The sequence below is a fragment of the Mobula hypostoma genome, chromosome 11, assembly GCF_963921235.1.
Source record: "Mobula hypostoma chromosome 11, sMobHyp1.1, whole genome shotgun sequence".
Lineage (NCBI taxonomy): Eukaryota > Metazoa > Chordata > Chondrichthyes > Myliobatiformes > Myliobatidae > Mobula > Mobula hypostoma.
The window spans coordinates 6,819,282-6,839,427 of NC_086107.1; the positions used below are offsets into that span (position 1 = coordinate 6,819,282).

General features: G+C 48.0%; 1 protein-coding gene across 3 annotated transcripts in view; it reads left to right on the forward strand.

The window, feature by feature from the left end:
* Window positions 1-20,146, forward strand: part of mapk8ip1b (mitogen-activated protein kinase 8 interacting protein 1b) — a 148,654-nt gene that overhangs the window by 101,283 nt on the left and 27,225 nt on the right. For all 3 annotated transcript variants that reach the window (XM_063063117.1, XM_063063118.1, XM_063063119.1), the window contains exons 3-6: window positions 1,041-1,268; window positions 3,807-3,888; window positions 7,005-7,817; window positions 17,496-17,571. In XM_063063117.1, coding sequence (XP_062919187.1) covers window positions 1,041-1,268; window positions 3,807-3,888; window positions 7,005-7,817; window positions 17,496-17,571 — 1,199 coding nt within the window. The remainder of the gene's footprint in view (window positions 1-1,040; window positions 1,269-3,806; window positions 3,889-7,004; window positions 7,818-17,495; window positions 17,572-20,146) is intronic.

Below are 20,146 nucleotides of genomic sequence, written 5' to 3' on the forward strand. Positions count from 1 at the left end.
GAAACGTCGACTGTTTATTTCCTTCCGTAGATGCTGCCTGACCTGCTGAGGTAATGATGAGAAACATAAGAGTCAAAGTCGAGTTTGTTGTCATCTGCACAAGTCCAGGTGGGCACAGGTTCAGTGTAAATCTGACTTGCTGCAGAGTCACAGGCACAGAGCATCAGATACACAACAGTCACAAGAAAAAAAGAGGATAAACAGATTATACACAATTTTTACAAGAATGAACACAATCAGACAATATAGACAATAGGTGCAGGAGTAGACCATTTGGCCCTTTGAGCTGTGATCATGGCTGATCATCTACAATCAGTATCCAGTTCCTGCCTTATCCCCATAACCTTTGATTCCGCTATCTTTAAGAGCTCTATCCATCTCTTTCTTGAAAGCATCCAGAGACTTGGCCTCCACTGCCTTCTGAGGCAGAGCATTCCACATATCCACCACTCTCTGGGTGGAAAAAGTTTTTCCTCAACTCCGTTCTAAATGGCCTACCCATAATTCTTAAACTGTGGCCTCTGGTTCTGGACTCTCCCATCAATGGGAACATGCTTCCTGCCTCCAGCATGTCCAATCCCTTAATAATCTTATATGTTATATATGTCAGAACAAAAAAAGTCCAATTTTGATGCGAAGTGATCAAAGTAGTCACAGTGCTACTGAAGTGCAGTGATTAGTGTTATTGCCAGTTGGTTCAGGAACTGAATGGCCGAAGGGAAGTGGGTCTAATCTAATGATTTCTTTGAAGATCCAGTACAGCTACAATGGGCAGAGTGGACACCTGTTCCTATCAGCCATTGCTGCTGCTGTTGTGTGTTTGTTTCAGATTAAACGTGCTTAACTGCTTTTGACATTTCTCTCCGACCAGCAAGGAGATTTCCTTCCAGATTAACAGGAGCAATTACATCATTGTCCTCGCTCACGGCCAGAAGATTTTAACCCTTACTTGGCACTGGTTTGCAGTCTTAAAACGTACTTCCCTGGCACCGAATCAGTTCTTACTGACATTTCTCTGTCTGACCTTCTCCTCCCATCAGTCCCGTGTAACCCTGGAGACCAACAATGCTGCCACCACGAGCGGAAGTGACATGCGCACAATCCAGGCGGAGATGCTGCAGCTGGATTTGATTGACGCCGTGGATGAGGTGGAGGAAGAGGAAGAAAACAATGGCCCACGGCAGGAGGCCAACCCTGTCAGCATGGCATCCTACAGACCCAAGAGGCCGACGACCCTAAACCTATTCCCACAGGTCCCACGCACACAGGTAAGGAGGAAGGGCCCGGAGTCCCTTTGCTGTTCTTATCCGGGATTAAGATGACCCTGCCTTGTTGAAGTTTTCTGAGTATTCATTTATTCCATCTGACGTTTCAGCTCCTAATGTTTTCCTGAGGCATGTTGTTAACTGACTGGTCTGGAGCTTTGTGCTTGCTGATTTTGCTGCAGACTGGGGCATCTGAATTCTTATGTTTACATGTGACGAAGGTTGTTGATGAGACTAGTGTACGTCGTTCATATGGACTTCGGTCAGGGCATTTGTTAATCCTGCTTCTTCAATCCTGTTTCCTTAGCCAGTACACAGCCGGGCACTGCTTTGTAATAAAGGCAGGTTTTAGACTGTCCCAGGTACATAGCTGTTGCCCCAAGCAAAGCAAGACCAGCATTGTCCTGGGCAACACACACAAAACGCTGGAGGAACTCAGCAAGTCAGGCAGCATCTATGGAGAGGAATCAACAGTCCATGTTTTGAGCTCAGATCCTTCATCAGGATTGGAAGGGAAGGAGACAGAAGACAGAATAAGGAGGTAGAGGGAGGGGAAGGCACCTTGCACAGGACCCCACTGTGGAGCACTAGACCATTGCTTCCTCTTTCCTTCAATTCTGTCCCCTTCCTTTCCAGTCCACACGTCCAGTGCCGATGTAGCTTACCCACAAGTAACACACACAAAATGCTGGAGGAACTCACCAGACCAGGCAGCATTTATAGAAATGTGTAAATAGTCGACGTTTCAGGCCAGGACCCTTTATTCATGAGTCCTGAAGAAGGGTCTTGGCCCAAAACATTGACTGTTCACTCTTTTCCATGGATGCTGCCTGGCTTGCTGAGTTTCTCCAGCATTTTGTGTGTGTTGCTCTGGATTTCCAGCATCTGCAGATTTTCTGGTGTTTGCACAACTTATAGTAACATTTTGTAAGTTAATTTTAATTGTAACTTTGACACAGGCACATAGCATCATTCACAGGAAATGCAAACATTTATTAACATAAATTGTGCAAGAAAGAATTGGAATCAGATTTATTATCCTTGATGTATAGAGTGTTGTGAAATTTGTTGTTTAGTGACAGCAGTAAATAAAACTTAAAGTTCAATAATAAAATAAATAAATAGTACTAAAGAGGAATAGTGAGATTGTGTTCATGGGCCCTTGGATTGTTCATAAATCTGATGACAGAGATGTCCCTAAAATAAGATGCAACTGTATTACCAATCATATTGAGTGTGGTCTCCCGAGGAGTAGGTCAGGACTCCACGCGCTAGAATGTGTGGCAGCACTTGCAGGCTGCCCCCGCACATCCTTATGTTGTGCAGGTTGTTAACACAAACAACACATTTCACTGTATGTTTCGATGTACATGTGATAGATAAATGGATCAGAATCTGAGTCATTTAGAACTGGAAAGATACTGGCATCAGGAGAAGATTGGCTGACTGGCAGGGTGCAAAGGGAGGGAATAGAGGAGGCCTTTTCCTGTGTGGCTGCAGGTGACAAGTGGTGTTCCGCATGGGTCCATGTTGGGATCGTTTCTTTTCACATTATATGTCAATGACTTGGTAACAGATTTGATGGCTTTGTGGCCAGGTTTGCGGACAATACGAAGATAGGTGGTAATGTTGAGGAAGCAGGGAGTCTGCAGAAGGACTTGGACAGATTGGGAAAATGGGTAAAGGAGCGGCAGACGGAATCCAGTGTAGGCAAGTGTATGTTCATGCACTTAGGTAGAAGGAATAAAAGCGTAGACTATTTATCTAATGGGGGATAAAATTCAGAAATCAGAGGTGCAAAGGGACTTGAGAGTCCTCATGCAGGATTTCCTAAAGGTTCTTGATTAGTCAGGGCATCTAAAGTTACAGGGAGAAGGCGGGAGAATGGGGGTGACTGGGATAATAAATCTGCCCATGGTAGAACAGACAGAATGGACTGAACGGCCTGATTCTTCTCCTATGCCTTGTGGAAAAATCCGTCAGAGTGACAGTACAAAGCAGTAGTGATGATCACAGAAATGCTTCCAGTGAGTAACACCTTTCAACCCTGGTTTTATTTATTTACTGCGAGAAGCAGGCCATTCTGGCCCTTTGAGCCATGCTGTCTCATCAACCCCTGACAAACCCTATTAACACTAACCTAATCATGGGACAATTTACAATGACCAGTTAACCTACCTGGTACGACTTGGACAGTGGGACAAAACTGCAGCACCCTGGGAAAACCCACGCATTTAACGGGAAGGACGTACGGAGACTCCTTACAGAATGCTGTCGGATTTGAACTCCGTACTCTGGAATGGCCCGAGCTGCAATGGTGTCGCACTACCTGGGGTGAGGGCTGTCCGAGCTTGATTCAGAGCCTCAGCAGCCCTCAACCCAGGTCTCTGCATCAGCTCGACAAGGTTGCTCTGCTGGAAAGATCTGCATAGTTTAGCGTTGCCCGGCAACCTATTGAAAGGATATCGCGTGGCCTAGTGTGTCAACTGCCTCTCCCATTCCAGCCCAACATGTGACCTCTTTTGTTTCCCCTACTTGCAGGACACACTGAACAATAACTCATTCGGCAAAAAATACAGCTGGCAGGAAAGAGTCTCGCGGCCAACCTCCCCACTCAAAACAGGTACGTGATCCCGCAGTGCGGGCTCCCTGGGCTTGCCCGTTCTGGATCTGAGGGCGTTGAAAGTCAAAGAGTTGCAGCCAGGTCACTAATCCAGTAGAATTCCAGTCAGTGAGTTACTTAAAGGGCTAACAACAGGAATTCTGCAGATGCTTAAAGGGCTAGTTTGGTTTGAAAGAGAAAATATCTATCATTGGGAGGTAGCACTGAAGCCTTCAGTGGGCTAAAATCTACCCCAGTGCATGGAGAGCCTAGCAGCTGATGCTGGCCAGGGGGAACGGTTAGTGGGGTGGGGGGGGGGGAACGGTTAGTGAGGGGGGTGGGTGGAGAGGACCAGGAGAGCAGAGAGGAGAAGAGTAAAATTCAAATGTGGGGTAAAGGCATGGCTTGCACTAACAGGGTGGCGGCCAGAGCTGGGGTAGGAGGAGGAGAGGGAGTACGGTAGGACGAGAGGAGGGGGTAGGATAGGAGGAGGAGAAAGGGTGTGGGGTCACAGAAGCAGAGTCGGATTGGGATTCGGATTGGGAGAGGGGAGAGGAGGTGGGAGGACTGGGATTGGGGGATGGGAGAGATGATTTACCACTGGGGGGATTGTTGGGGGAGTTACAGGTGGCGAGATTGTTGGGGGAGTTACCAGTGTGGGGATTATTGGGGGTGTTACCAATGGGGGGATTGTTGGGGGAGTTACCGGTGTGGGGATTTTTGGGGGTGTTACCAGTGGGGGGATTGTTGGGGGAGTTACCGGTGGGGGGATTGTTGGGGAGTTACCAGTTTGGGGATTGTTGGGGGAGTTACCAGTGGGGGGATTGTTGGGGGATTACCAGTGTGGGGATTGTTGGGGATGTTACCGGCGGGGGGATTGTTGGGGAGTTACTGGTTTGGGGATTGTTGGGGGAGTTACTGGTGGGGGGATTGTTGGGGTGTTACCGGTTTGGGGATTGTTGGGGAGTTACTGGTGGGGGGATTGTTGGGGGGTTACCGTTGTGGGGATTGTTGGGGATGTTACCGGCGTGGGGATTGTTGGGTAGTTACCGGTGGGGGGATTGTTGGGGATGTTACCGGCGGGGAGATTGTTGGGGGAGTTACCGGCGGGGGGATTGTTGGGGGAGTTACCGGCGGGGGGGGATTGTTGGGTGAGTTACCGGTGGGGGGATTGTTGGGGAGTTACCGGTGGGGGGATTGTTGTGGGAGTTACCGGTGGGGGGGGGGGATTGTTGGGGGATTTAACAATGGGTTTGTTGTTGGGGGAGTAACCGGTGTGGGGATTGTTGGGGGAGTTACTGACGGGGGGGATTGTTGGGGAGTTACCGGCGGGGGGGATTGTTGGGGGAGTTACCGGCGGGGGGATTGTTGGGTGAGTTACCGGTGGGGGGATTGTTGGGGAGTTACCGGTGGGGGGATTGTTGTGGGAGTTACCGGTGGGGGGGGGATTGTTGGGGGATTTAACAATGGGTTTGTTGTTGGGGGAGTTACTGGTGTGGGGATTGTTGAGGATGTTACCGGTGTGGGGATTGTTGGGGGAGTTACCGGTAGGGGGATTGTTGGGGAGTTACCAGTGAGGGGATTGTTGGGGGAGTTAACGGTGAGGGGATTGTTGGGGAGTTACCGGTGAGGGGGGATTGTTGGGGGAGTTACAGGTGTGGGGATTGTTGGGGAGTTACCGGTGAGGGGGGATTGTTGGGGGAGTTAACGGTGAGGGGGGGATTGTTGGGGGAGTTACCGGTGGGGGGATTGTTGGGGGAGTTACCGGTAGGGGGATGGTGAGGGGGGGATTGTTGGGGGAGTTACCAGTGGGGGGATTGTTGGGGAGTTACCGGTGAGGGGGGATTGTTGGGGATGTTACCGGCGGGGAGATTGTTGGGGGAGTTACCGGTGGGGGGATTGTTGGGGAGTTACCGGTATGGAGATTGTTGGGGGAGTTACCAGCGGGGGGATTGTTGGGGGAGTTACCGTTGGGGGGATTGTTGGGGGAGTTTACGGTTTGGGGATTGCTGGGGAGTTACCGGTGGGGGGATTGTTGGGGGAGTTACCGGTGGGGGGGGATTGTTGGGGGAGTTACTGGTGTGGGGATTGTTGGGGAGTTACCGGCGGGGGGATTGTTGGGGGAGTTACCGGTGGGGGGATTGTTGTGGGAGTTACCGGTGGGGGGGGATTGTTGGGGGAGTTACCAGTGGGGGGGAATTGTTGGGGGATTTAACAATGGGTTGGTTGTTGGGGGAGTTACTGGTGGGGGGATTGTTGAGGATGTTACCGGTGTGGGGATTGTTGGGGGAGTTACCGGTAGGGGGATTGTTGGGGAGTTACCAGTGAGGGGATTGTTGGGGGAGTTAACGGTGAGGGGATTGTTGGGGAGTTACCGGTGAGGGGGGATTGTTGGGGGAGTTACTGTTGAGGGGTGATTGGTGGGGGAGTTACAGGTGGGGGGATTGTTGGGGGAGTTACTGGTGAGAGGGGATTGTTGGGGGAGTTACCGGTGTGGGGATTGTTGGGGAGTTACCAGTGAGGGGATTGTTGGGGGAGTTAACGGTGAGGGGATTGTTGGGGAGTTACCGGTGAGGGGGAATTGTTGGGGGAGTTACCAGTGGGGGGATTGTTGGGGGAGTTACTGGTGAGGGGGGATTGTTGGGGGAGTTACCGGTGTGGGGATTGTTGGGGAGTTACCGGTGAGGGGGGGATTGTTGGGGGAGTTACCGGTGTGGGGATTGTTGGGGGAGTTACTGGTGAGGGGGGATTGTTGGGGGAGTTACCGGTGTGGGGATTGTTGGGGAGTTACCGGTGAGGGGGGGATTGTTGGGGGAGTTACCGGTGTGGGGATTGTTGGGGAGTTACCGGTGAGGGGGGGATTGTTGGGGGAGTTACCGGTGGGGGGAATTGTTGGGGGAGTTACCGGTGAGGGAATTGTTGGGGAGGTACCGCTGGGGAGATTGTTGGGGAGTTAACAATGGGAAGTTGTTGGGGGAGTTACCGATGGGAAGATTGTTCATGGAGGTTACTGGTGGGGAGATTGTTGGGGAGTTAACAATGGGGAGATGATTGTGGGTGGAACCTGTGGGGTGATTTTTGGGAGAGTTAATGGTGGGATAGGCAGCCAATGAAAACATAAAAGCCATGTGTTTCAGGGGAGGCCGGATCAGCTCATGACCACGTCTGCCTTGGCGATGAGTCCAAGACGGTGGGAGGCACCATTGACAAGGGGACCAGCAGCACCACCACCACCAGCAGCAGCCAGGCCAGTGGTAGCAGGCGGGCTCCGACGGGGAAGAGCGAGACGCTAGCTCCCGCCACTGTGGGATGTTCGTCGGCACCCTGCGCTGAGCAGCGGTCCAGGAGCGGCGCCCAAGGTGAGGATCGCCTCCACTACCAGGCACAGGTGGAGTTGGAAGCCACCGAGGAGATCTACCTCACCCCGGTGCAGAGGAACTCGGACTCTTCGGAGGGCGAGCGGCCCCCCCTCTGCCGCTCCAATGGCAACAGAATGTCCACTGGCTCAGACGCCGACTTCGCCCAGTGCACGGCTGCACCTGGGAAGGCCGGGCCTTCGATCGGTGAGGAGGAGGCCGTGGCCCTTGCCGGCACACGCCCCTCACTGGTCCGCGCCTCCCTGGCCTCGAGCGAGCACTGCCCGCGGGTCTCAGTCAGCTCAGACAGCGTGTTGTCCTACGACTCGGTGAAGTACACGCTGGTGGTGGATGAGGACTCCCAGCTGGAGCTGGTCAGCTTGAAGCACTGCTACTCGGCCTACAGCGACGACAGCGACTCAGCCACTGTCTACGATAATTGCGTCTCCTCGCCCTATGAGTCAGCCGCTGATGAGGAGGGCGCGGGGAAAGGTGAATCCATCTGCCCGTCGGAGAACTCTACACCGGAGGCGGACATCCCCTTCTCCAAGAAGTTCCTCAACGTCTTCATGAGCGGACGGTCAAGAGCCTCCAGTGAGTAACTTTGGCCTCAGGGCTGTGGTGAGTTTACTGGGCAGAATCAGAATCTGGTTTAATACCACTGTCGTTAATGAGATGAACTTTGTTGTTTTGAGGAAGCACTACAGTGCAATGGCATAAAAAACAATTAAGTTATTAAGTAAGTATGTAAGGGGAATATCGAAGAATACACGTAAAGTGCCAGAGGAACTTAGCAAGTCAGGCAGCATCAACGGAGAGGAGTGAACAGCTGACCCTTCATCAGTCTGAAACGTCGACTGTTCATTCCTCACCATAGATGCTGCCTGACCTGCTGAGTTCCTCCTGCATTTTGTGCATGTAAACTCAAGGGATTCTGCAGATGCTGGAAGTTCAGAGTGCCACACGCAAACTGCAGGAGGAACCTCAGCAGGTCAGGCAACATCTATCGACATTTCCGGCTGCGACCCTTCTCAAGATTTCTAACATCTGCAGAACCTGTTATGTTTATGAGAGGAATAATGAGGTAGTGTTTTGGGGTTCCTGGATTATTCAGAAATCTGATAGTAGATTTCACGGACAGATGCCAGGGAGTGGCAGTCAGTGAATATGTGGTGGAATATCTCATAGGGCTTTGATATTAGTGTATTATTGTCACATTGAGTCAGAGAGCACCTCAACTCAGAAACAGGTGCCTCAACCCAACCAGTCCGTGTCAACCTGAACCTCTGCCAGGTCCCCCCAACCAGCACCTGGGCCACAGCCCTCCAAGCACCTCCCTTCCATGTATCTGTCTGAAATGTTGTAATTCAACTCACAATCAGAATCAGGTTTATTATCACCAGCATGTGACGTGAAAGTTGTTAACTTAGCAGCAGCAGTTAAATACAGTACATAAGCTAGCAGAGAGAAAAAAAAATAAACAAGTAAATCAATTACATATATTGAATAGATTTTTAAAAACGTGCAAAAACAAAAATACTGCATATTCCCATCTACCATTTTCACTGACAGCTCACACCACCCTCCAAGTGAAGGAATTCCCCCTCAAATTCCCCTTGAATATTTCACCTTTCACACTTAATCCATGACCTCTAGGAAAGACATTCTTGCCATAGAGGGAGTACAAAGAAGGTTCACCAGATTGATTCCTGGGATGGCAGGACTTTCATATGATGAAAGATTGGATCAACTAGGCTTATACTCTCTGGAATTTAGAAGATTGAGGGGGGATCTTGTTGAAACGTATAAAATTCTAAAGGGATTGGACAGGCTAGATGTAGGAAGATTGTTCCCAATGTTGGGGAAGTCCAGAACAAGGGGTCACAGTTTGAGGATAAAGGGGAAGCCTTTTAGGACCGAGATGAGGAAAATCTTCACACAGAGAGTGGTGAATCTGTGGAATTCTCTGCCACAGGAAACAGTTGAGGCCAGTTCATTGGCTATATTTAAGAGGGAGTTAGATAAGGCCCTTGTGGCTAAAGGGATCAGGGGGTATGGAGGGAAGGCAGGTACAGGGTTGTGAGTTGGATGATCAGCCATGATCATACTGAATGGCGGTGCAGGCTCGAAGAGCCGAATGACCTACTCCTGCACCTATTTTCTATGTTTCTAGTATACCCAACCTCAGTGGGTAAAGACTGCTTGTATTTACCCTATCTATACCCACATAATCTTGTACTCTCTATCAAATCCACATTCATTCTACGGTCTATGAAATGAAGTTCCAACCTATTCACCTTTCCTATTCACCAAGTCCTAACCTTTCCCTAGAGCTCAGATCCTCAAGTCCTGGGCACATCCTTGTAAACTTTCTCTGCACTCTTTCAAACTTCCTGATATTGACATAAAGATACGGTGAAAAACTCTGTTTTACACACCACCAAATACAGTTCATTTCACAATATCAATTCATCGAGGTAGCACAAGATTCAAGATTGTTTAATTCATTTCCAGTACACAAGTGTAAAGGAGAATAAAATAATTGTTACTCTGGATATAATGCACACAAAAAAGCACAATAAGATAAAGAACACAATAATAATTTTAAGAAACACTATAAATATAAATAACACACATCAAAGTTGCTGGTGAACGCAGCAGGCCAGGCAGCATCTGTAGGAAGAGGTGCAGTCGACGTTTCAGGCCGAGACCCTTCGTCAGGACTAACTGAAGGAAGAGTGAGTAAGGGATTTGAAAGTTGGAGGGGGAGGGGGAGATGCAAAATGATAGGAGAAGACAGGAGGGGGAGGGATGGAGCCAAGAGCTGGACAGGTGATTGGCAAAAGGGATACGAGAGGATCATGGGACAGGAGGTCCAGGAAGAAAGACAGGGGGGGTGGGGGGGACCCAGAGGATGGGCAAGAGGTATATTCAGAGGGACAGAGAGAGAAAAAGGAGAGTGAGAGAAAGAATGTGTGCATAAAAATAAGTAACAGATGGGGTACAAGGGGGAGGTGGGGCCTTAGCGGAAGTTAGAGAAGTCGATGTTCATGCCATCAGGTTGGAGGCTACCCAGACGGAATATAAGGTGTTGTTCCTCCAACCTGAGTGTGGCTTCATCTTTACAGTAGAGGAGGCCGTGGATAGACATGTCAGAATGGGAATGGGATGTGGAATTAAAATGTGTGGCCACTGGGAGATCCTGCTTTCTCTGGCGGACAGAGCGTAGATGTTCAGCAAAGCGGTCTCCCAGTCTGCGTCGGGTCTCACCAATATATAAAAGGCCACATCGGGAGCACCGGACGCAGTATATCACCCCAGTCGACTCACAGGTGAAGTGTTGCCTCACCTGGAAGGACTGTTTGGGGCCCTGAATGGTGGTAAGGGAGGAAGTGTAAGGGCATGTGTAGCACTTGTTCCGCTTACACGGATAAGTGCCAGGAGGGAGATCAGTGGGGAGGGATGGGGGGGACGAATGGACAAGGGAGTTGTGTAGGGAGCGATCCCTGCGGAATGCAGAGGGGGGGGGGGAGGGAAAGATGTGCTCAGTGGTGGGATCCCGTTGGAGGTGGCGGAAGTTACGGAGAATAATATGTTGGACCCGGAGGCTGGTGGGGTGGTGGGAGGATGGAGTGAGAGCAGATGTACGTGAAATGGGGGAGATGCGTTTAAGAGCAGAGTTGATAGTGGAGGAAGGAAAGGAAGGGAAGCCCCTTTCTTTAAAAAAGGAAGATGTCTCCCTCGTCCTAGAATGAAAAGCCTCATCCTGAGAGCAGCTACATAAGTTAGCTTATATACACAGATTGATTGCATGTCCGTAAAGTGACACTAGGCACAGGAGTATCTGTAGATAAGGTGACTGACAGGAAATGATAAAGTAGTGTTAGTCAGGGGTGTGGAGGGGCAGGTTAGTGGGTGGACATATTGATTGTATGTCCATAAAGTGATACTAGACACAGGAGTGTTTGTACATAAGGTGACTGACAGGAAATGATAAAGTAGTGGTGGTTGGGGGTGTGGAGGGGTGGGTTAGTGGGTGGAGGTGTTGATCAGCCTTACTGCTTGGGCAAAGTAGCTGTTTTTGAGTCTGTTGGTCCTGGGTAAAGCAGTAATATGACACAGAATCTAGTGTTACGGAGGAAGTGCTGTGCAGATCGACAATAGAGTGCAAAGGCTAAGATATGGTGGGTTGTGAGATCCGTTGTTCATCTTAAATGTACAAGAGGTCCTTTCAGGAGTTTTATATTACAGAAACTGTCCTTGAGCTTGTTGGTACGTGATTTCATGCTTTTGAAAGTTTCCTTAATCAGTACATCGATGTCCCAATGAGAGAGTATACAATACATGATCTCCTATCAGGGAATGAGACAAGGTAGGTAACAGAAGTTTGTGTGGGGGAACACTTTGCCTCTACTGATCACAATGCTATTAGTTTCAAGATAATTATGGAAAAAGATACGTCTGGTGTTCGGGATGAGATTCTAAATTAGAGAAAGGACAGTTTTGATGGTATCAGATAGGACCTTGCAAGTGTGGATTAGGACAGGCTGTGTTCTAGAAAAGTTGTACTTGGTAAGTGGGAGGCCTTCAAAAGTGAAATCCTGAGTGTACAAAACTTGCATATGCCTATCAGAATAAAAGCCAAGGATATCAGGTTTAGAGAACATTGGTTTTTGAGAGAGATTCAGGCCCTGGTTAAGAAAACAAAGGAGGTTCACAGCAGTTATAGACAGGTAAGAACAAATGAGGTACTTGAGGAGTATAAGAAATGCAAGAGAACACTTATGAAAGAAATCAGGAGGGCGAAAAGAAGGCATGAGGTTGCTCTTTCAGACAAGTTAATGGAGAATTCTAAGGGGTTCTACAGATATGTTAAGATCAAAAGGATTGCAAGGGACAAAATTGGTCCTCTGGAAGATGAGAATGGTCACCTATGTGTGGAGCCCAAAGAGATGGGGAGATCGTAAATGTTATTTTGCATCTGTATTTACTCAGGAGACAGACACAGTCTATAGAAGTGAGGCAAAGCAGCAGTGAGGTCATGGACCCTATATAGATTACCAAGGAGAAGGTGTTTGCTGTCGAGGCAAATTAGGGTGGATAAATCCCCAGGGCCTGGCAAGGTGTTTCTTCGGACTCTGCAGGAGGCAAATACAGAAATTGCCAGATGTTTAACTCATATTTAACTCATCCTGTGGCAAGTGCCGGAGGCTTGGAGGATAGTTAGTGTTGTTCCGCTGTTTAAGAAAGGCTCTCAAAATAAAACAGGAAATTATAGGCCCATGAGCCTGATAGCAGTTTTGGGAAAGTATTCTAAGGGACCGGATATATGAGTATTTGGATATATATGAACTGATTAAGGATAGTCAGCATGGCTTTGTGCATGGTAGGTCGTGTCTAACCAATCTGAAAGAGTTTTTCAAAGAAGTTACTAGGAAAATTGATGAAGGCAAGGTAGTGGATGTTGCCTACATGGACTTCAGCAAGGCATTTGACAGGGTCCCACTTGGGAGTTTGGTCAAGAAGTTTCAGTTGCTTGGCCTTCAAGATGAGGCAATAAATTGGATTAGACATTGGCTTTGTGGGAGAAGCCAGAGAGTGGTAGTAGATGGTTGTCTCTCTGACTGGAGGCCTGTGACTAGTGGGGTGCTGAAGGGATCAATCTTGGGTCCGTTGTTGTTTGTCATCTATATCGACAATCTGGATGATAATGAGGTTAACTGGATCAGCAAATTTGCAGATGACACCTAGACTGAGGGTGTAGTGGACAACGAGGAAGACTATCGTGGCTTGCAGTGGGATCTGCACTAGCTGGAAAAATGGGCTAAAAAATGTCATATGGAATTTAATGCAGACAAGTGTGAGGTGTTACACTTCAACAGGAGCAACCAGGGTAGGTCCTACACAGTGAACGGTAGGGCACTGGGAAGTGTGGTAGCACAAAAGATTTTGGGAATACAGGTCCAAAATTCATTGAAAGTGGCAGCACAGGTTGAAAGGGTCATAAAGAATGCTCTTTGTACATTGGCCATAAATCAAAGTATTGAGTGCAGGAGATGGGATGTTATGTTGAAGTTGTATAAGACATTGGTGAGGCCTAATTTGGAGTATTGTGTGTAGTTTTGGACATCTACCTACAGGAAAGATGTAAACAAGGTTGAAAGAGTACGCAGAAAATTTACAAGGGCGTTACTGGGTACAGAGGACCTGAGTTATAAGGAAGGATAGAATAGCTTAAAATTTTATCCTTAGACCGTAGAAGCTTGAGAGGGGATTTGATAGAGGTATACAAAATTATGAGGGTATAGATAGTTTAAATGCAAGCATACTTTTTCCACTGAGACTGACTGGGACTACGAATAGAGGTCATGGGTCAAGGGTGCAAGGTGAAAAGTTTGAGGAACATCAGGGGAATCTTCTTCACTCAGAGGGTTGTGAGCTGCCAGTGCAAGTGATACATGTGGGCTTGATTCCAATGTTTAAGAGAAGTTTAGATAGGACCATGGATGGTAGGGGTATCAGATGGGGGAGACCTTAAATGCATTCTTTGCGTCTGTGTTTACTCAGGAGACCAGTTAGAAGAGATATTAAAATCATCCTTAGCAACAGGGGCGGTACTGGAGGACAGCTAATGCTCTTTCACTGTTTAAGAAAGGCTGTAAGTATAAACCAGGAAATTATAGGCCAGTGAGCCAACATCAGTTGTGGGAAAATTATTCTCACAACACACTGGAGGAGCTCAGCAGGTCGGGCAGCATCCGTGGAAACGATCAGTCGATGTTTCGGACTGGAACCCTTCATCAGGACTGTAGAGGGAAGGGGCAGAGGCCCTGTAAAGAAGGTGCGGGGAGGGTGGGAAGGAGAAGGCTGGTAGGTTCCAGGTGAAAAACCAGTAAGGGGAAAGATCAAGGGGTGGGGGAGGGGAGGCAGGGAGGTTATAGGTAGGAAATGCCCCTTCCCTCTACAGTCCTGACGAAGGGTTTTGGCCCGAAACGTCGACTGATTGTTTCCACGGATGCTGCCTGACCTGCTGAGTTCCTCCAGCAGGTTGTGAGTGTTGCTTTGACCCCAGAATCTGCAGATTATTTTGTGTGTGGAGACTAAATCCTGTCTCCACATTGAAGAGACCCTTCTCTGCGTTATGTGGCAATACCACTGTGCTAAATGGGATAGAGTGAACAGATCTAGCAGCCCAAGTCCGGGCATCTCTGAGGCGCTGTAGGCCATGAGCAGCAGCAGAATTGTACTCAACTACAATCTGTAACCTCATGGCCCAGCATATCCCCCAATCTAACATCACCACCGAGCCAGGGGATCAATCCTGGTTCAATGAAGAGTGCAGGAGAAGGAGAACAACAGGCATACCTCAATATGAGGTGGCACCCTGGTGAAGCCACAATACAGGACTACTTGCATGCCAGATACCTTAAGCAGCAAGTGATAGACAGAGCAAAGTGGTCCCACAACCAACGGATCAGATCTAAGCTCTGTAGTCCTGCCACATCCAGCCGTGAGTGGTGGTGGCAACTCCACAAATATTCCCATCCTGAATAATAGAGAAGCAGAGCACACCTGTGCAAAAGGTGAGGCTGAGGCAACAATCTTCAGTCAGAAGTGTCGAGTAGATGATCCAGCTCGGCCTCCTCCGGAAGTCCCCAGCATCCCAGATATCAGTCAGTATGCAGCCAATCTGATTCACTCCACGTGATATCAAAAAACAGCTGAAAGCACTGGATACTGCGAAGACTATGGACTCAGACAAAATCCCGGCAATAGTCCTGAAGACTTGTGCTCCAGAACTTGCTGTGCCACTAGCCAAGCAGTTCCAGTACAACACAGCATCGGCATCTAACCGGCAATGTGGAAAATTGCCCAGGTATGGACTGTACACAAGAAATAGGACAAGTCCACCCCAACCAGTTACCGCCCTATCAGCCTACTCTCAATCATCGGCAAAGTGAAGGGGCCATCAACAGAGCTATCATGCAGCACCTACTCGGCAATAATCTGCTTACGGATGTCCAGTTAGGGTTCCGTCAAGGCCACACAGCTCCTGACCTCATCACCTCCTTGGTCCAGACATGGACCCAAGAGTTAAATACCAGAGGTCAGGTAGGAGTGATAACCCTCAACATCAAGGCAGCATTTGACTGAGTATGTCATCGAGGTGCCCGAGCTAAACTGGAGTCAATGGGAATTAGGGGAAAACCCTCCGCTGGTTGGAATCATACCTGACACAAAGGAAGATAGTTGTGGTGGTTGGAGGTCAATCATCTCATCCTCAGGACATCACTGCAGGAGTTCCTCAGGGAAGTGTCCTAGGACCAACCATCTTCAGTTGCTTCATCAATGACCTTCCTTCCATCAAGAGGTCAGAAGTGGGGATGTCCGCAGATGACTGCACAATGTTCTGCACCATTCGTGACTCCTCAGATAGTGAAGCAGTTCATCCCCATATGCAGCAGGACCTGGACAATATCCAGGCTTGGGCTGACAAGTAACATTCGAGCCACGCAAGTGCCAGGCAATGACCATCTCCAACAAGAGAGGCTCTAACCATCGTCCCTCGACATTCAGAGGCATCACCATCACTGAATCCCCTACTATCAACATCCTGGCGGTTACCATTGACAGGAAACTGAACTGGTCTAGCCATATAAACACCATGGCTACCAGAGCAGGTCAAAGGCTAGGAATCCTGTGGCGTGTGACTCACCTCCTGACTCCCCAAAGCCTGTCCACCATCTACAAGGCTCAGGTCAGCAGTGTAGTGGAATACTCACCACTCGCCTGGATGAGTGCAGCTTCATCAACACTCAAGAAGCTCGACATCATCCAGTACAAGGCAGTTCACTTGATTGGTACCCCTTCCACAAGCATCCAATCCCCCCACCATCGACGAACAGTTGCAACAGTGTGTACTATCTGCAAGATGCACTGCAACAACACACCAAAGTTCCTAAGGCAGCACCTACCAGACCCATGACCACTACCATTTAGAAGGATGAAAACAACAGATACCTGGGAGTACTATCACTTGGAAGTCCCCCTCCAAGTCGCTCACCATCCTGACTTGGAAATATATTGTCGTTCCTTCATTGTCGCTGGGTCAAAATCATGGCTTTCCCTCTCCAACGGCACTGTGGACATACCTACACCTCAGTGACTGCAGCGGTTCAAGGCCACCTTCTTAAGGGCAGCTAGGGATGGGCCATAAATGCTGGCTTAGCTGGCGAAGCCCAAGTCCCATAACTGAATTTAAAAAAACTACAACTAAAGGTCATGGGTCAAGGGTGAAAGGTGAAATGTTTAAGGGGAACATGAGGGAGAGCTTCTTCACTCAGAGGGTGGTGAGAGTGTGGAATGAGCTGTCAGTGCAAGTGGTGGTTGCAATTTTGATATCTACGTTCAACAGAAGTTTGGGTAGGTACTATAAATGGATGGGAGGGTTGTGGAAGGCTGTGATCCAGGTGCAGGTCGATGGGACTAGGGACATTAAATGGTTCAGCATGGACTGAATGGGCAGAAGGGCCTGCTTCTGTGCTGTAGTTTTCTATGACTCTATTCAAGGATCTGTTTTATTTACCATATACATTCTCATGTATTAAGAATTTGCTGTGGTTTGTTAGTGTGACATGCAACAAAAACGTCATTCAACAGTTGTAAAGAATAAATAATTATATAAAAATAACATAGTGGTTATGGAATTAAATGTGCATAAATATATATATGCCAGTGTGTATATACAAAGTAAACATGAGGCTGTTCCAGGACTCAAGGACCCAAGAGCCAGGAGAGGTTGGACAGGTCAGGACTTCATACCTTAAGAGTGTAAGTGACTGAGGGGTGAAATTACGTATAAAAATCATGAGGTGCATAGATAGGGTGAATGCACACTGTCTTCTCAGGGAAAGGGAACCAAAAACCAGAGAGCATAGGTTTAGTGTGAGAGGGGAAAGCTTTAAAAGGGACCTGAAGGGCAACTTCTTCACATAGTTGGTGTTGTATAACGGAACAAACTGCCAGAGGACATGGTTGAGACACAGTTACATTTAAAAGGCATTTGGACAATTGCAAGGTAGGAAAGTTTTAGAGGGATATGAGCCAAATGGGCCTAGCTTAGATAGGCTGCTAGTTTGGGATGGACGTGTTGGGCCAAAGGGCCTAGTTTAAATAGGCTGCTAGTTTGGGATGGACGTGTTGGGCCAAAGGGCCTGCTTCCGTGCTTTCTACTCTCTGCCTCCTTCCCAGTAAATTTCCATGTGTTTGCAGGTGCGGAATCCTTTGGATTGTTTTCGTGTAGAATAAATGGAGAGGAACGAGATCAGACGCACAGAGCCGTATTCAGGTAAGGACGTCCTTATCTACCCAGTGTGCACGGTCAGTGTTGGCTTTACCTACAGCTCTCCACCCCAGTTTTCTTTGCCTTTCACCAAAATTACCATTTCCATCATCGATTTTCATGTTTGGTATCCGCATGAATTCTTAGCACTGCAATAATTTTGTGCGTAACTGGGGAGAAGCTCCCAGGGCAACATGCAGAAAATGCTGGAAGAGCTGTTGCCGTCTGTAAGGAGTTTGTACGTTCTCCCCGTGTCCATGAGGGTTTCCTTCGGGTGCTCTGGTTTCCTCCCACAGTCCAAAGACGTACGGGTTAGTAGGTTAATTGATCACATGGGTGTAATTGGGCGGTGTGAGCTCACTGGCCCGGAAGGGCATGTTATCGTGCTGTATCTTTGAAAAAAGAACACAGAAGGTCCGGCAGCATCTGTAGAAGGGAATAAATTTCAGGCTGAGATGCCTTCATCCAGACTGGAAAGGAAGGGGGCAGAGGCCAGAATAAGAAGATGGGGAGAGGGGAATGAGTACAAGCTGGTAGAAGATAGATGAAGCCAGGTGAGCGGAATGGGGGAGGTGTGAATAAGAAGCTGGGAGGTGATAGATGGAAAAGGTAAAGGGCTGAAGAAGAAGGAATCTGATAGGAGAGGAGAGTGGACCATGTGAGAAAGGAAAGGAGGAGGGGCATCAAAGGCAAGGTGTCGCTTCACCTGTAAGCATTGTTTGGGGCCTGAATGGTGGTGAGGGTGAGAGGTGAATGGCAGGTGTAGCACTTGTCCCGCTCACAGGGATAAGTACTAGGAGGGAGATCAGTGAGGAGGGACAAGTGGACAAGGGAGTTGCATAGCAAGCAATTCCTTGTGGAAAGCAGAGAGGTGGGTGTGGGAAAGATGTGCTTAGTGGAAGATTCAAGATTCATAATTGTTTAATGTCATTTCCAGTACACAAATGTGAAGGAGAACAAAATAATTGTTACTCTGGATCTGATGCAGTACAAAAAAAAACATAAAATAAGATAAAGAACATAATAGTAATAAAAATAAAATAAATATAAATACATAAGATAGCTTATGAACATTGTTTGTATGTCCGTAAAGAGTTGGTAGGCACAGGAATGTCTGTATACAAGGTGACTGAAAGGAAATGATAAAGCAGTGGTAGTCGGGGTTGTGGAGGGATGGGTCCCATTGTAGAATAACATGCTGGATACAGAGGCTGATGGGAATAACTCCGAGTTGAGAGACATTAAGTTTGGTGAGTTGATACTCAACATGGATTGTCCTGTGCAAACACGAGGAAATCTGCAGATGCTGGAAATTCAAGCAACACACAGAAAAAATGCAGGTGAACGCAGCAGGCCAGGCAGCATCTATAGGAAGAGGTACAGTCGACGTTTCGGGCCAAGACGGTCGACTGTACCTCTTCCCATGGATTGTCCTGAGCCAGGTTGTAGATCCCAGCAGCGCTGCCTGGATATGCAACAACTGTGGCCAATTTGGGAGTGCCTTGCACCTCCTTGGATAGAGGCGTATCTTCATCCCGCCACGCTACAAAAATACAGCTCTGACTAAAAAAGTAACAACATTCCAGCGATAAGAATTAGCCAGATTCAAATGGTATGGTATCTGTCCAGAAATAACTAAGGAAAATACAGAAGCATCCATACCACAATTCCTGGAAGATTCACTGGACAATTACACAGAACTGTGCAAAAGTCTTAGGTACATGTAAAAAACATCCGTAAAGAGAAGATATTTTCAAAAATAATGAAATGAAAAGTTTCTAACTATCAAAAAAATTTCTTTAAAGAGCAGCAAACAGTAAAAAAAAATAAATCTAATCAATATTTGGCGTGACCACCCTTTGCCATTAAAACTGCATCAATTTTCTTAGGTACCCTGTTGTGCAGTTTTATAAGAAAATTGGCTGGTAGCTTGTTCCAAGCATCTTGGAGAACTTGCCATAGCTCTTCTGCAGTCTTCGACTGTCTCGCTTGCTTCTGTCTCTCCAGGTAATTGCAGACAGCCTCAATGATGTTGAACAGGTCTGTGTGGAGGCCATACCATCAGAAACCATATAAAAAATCTAGGGTGCCTAAGACGTTTCCACAGTTATATAGGTGATTGTATAGAAATACAAACAAGCATAATTTAAACTAAGAAAAATAACAATTCTACACCCTATATAGCGAGGGTGCTTAAGACATGCACAGAGCTGTATTTGTCAACATGGAGCGGAGAGAATTTGTAAATCTGGGTGTTGGGAATGGCGAAGGAGGAGTGCCATGGGAGGTGTGTGGGACAGGTGTCAGAGAAGCAGTGCCAGGGCAGGTGGGGTGGGGTGGATGCAGAGACACCAGGCAAGGTTTATTTGATCACTACAGAATCTTTCTTTGGTGCTTCCTGCTCCCTCCCCTTTTCCCAACCATGATTCCCCTCTCCCTGTCCTCTTCCCACTCTCAGTCCACAACAGAGACCCATATCAGAATCAGGTTTATCATCACTCCCATATGACATGATTTTTTTTGTGTGTGATAGCAGTACAGTATAAAATTGCTACAGTTCTGTGCAAATTACTTGGCCACC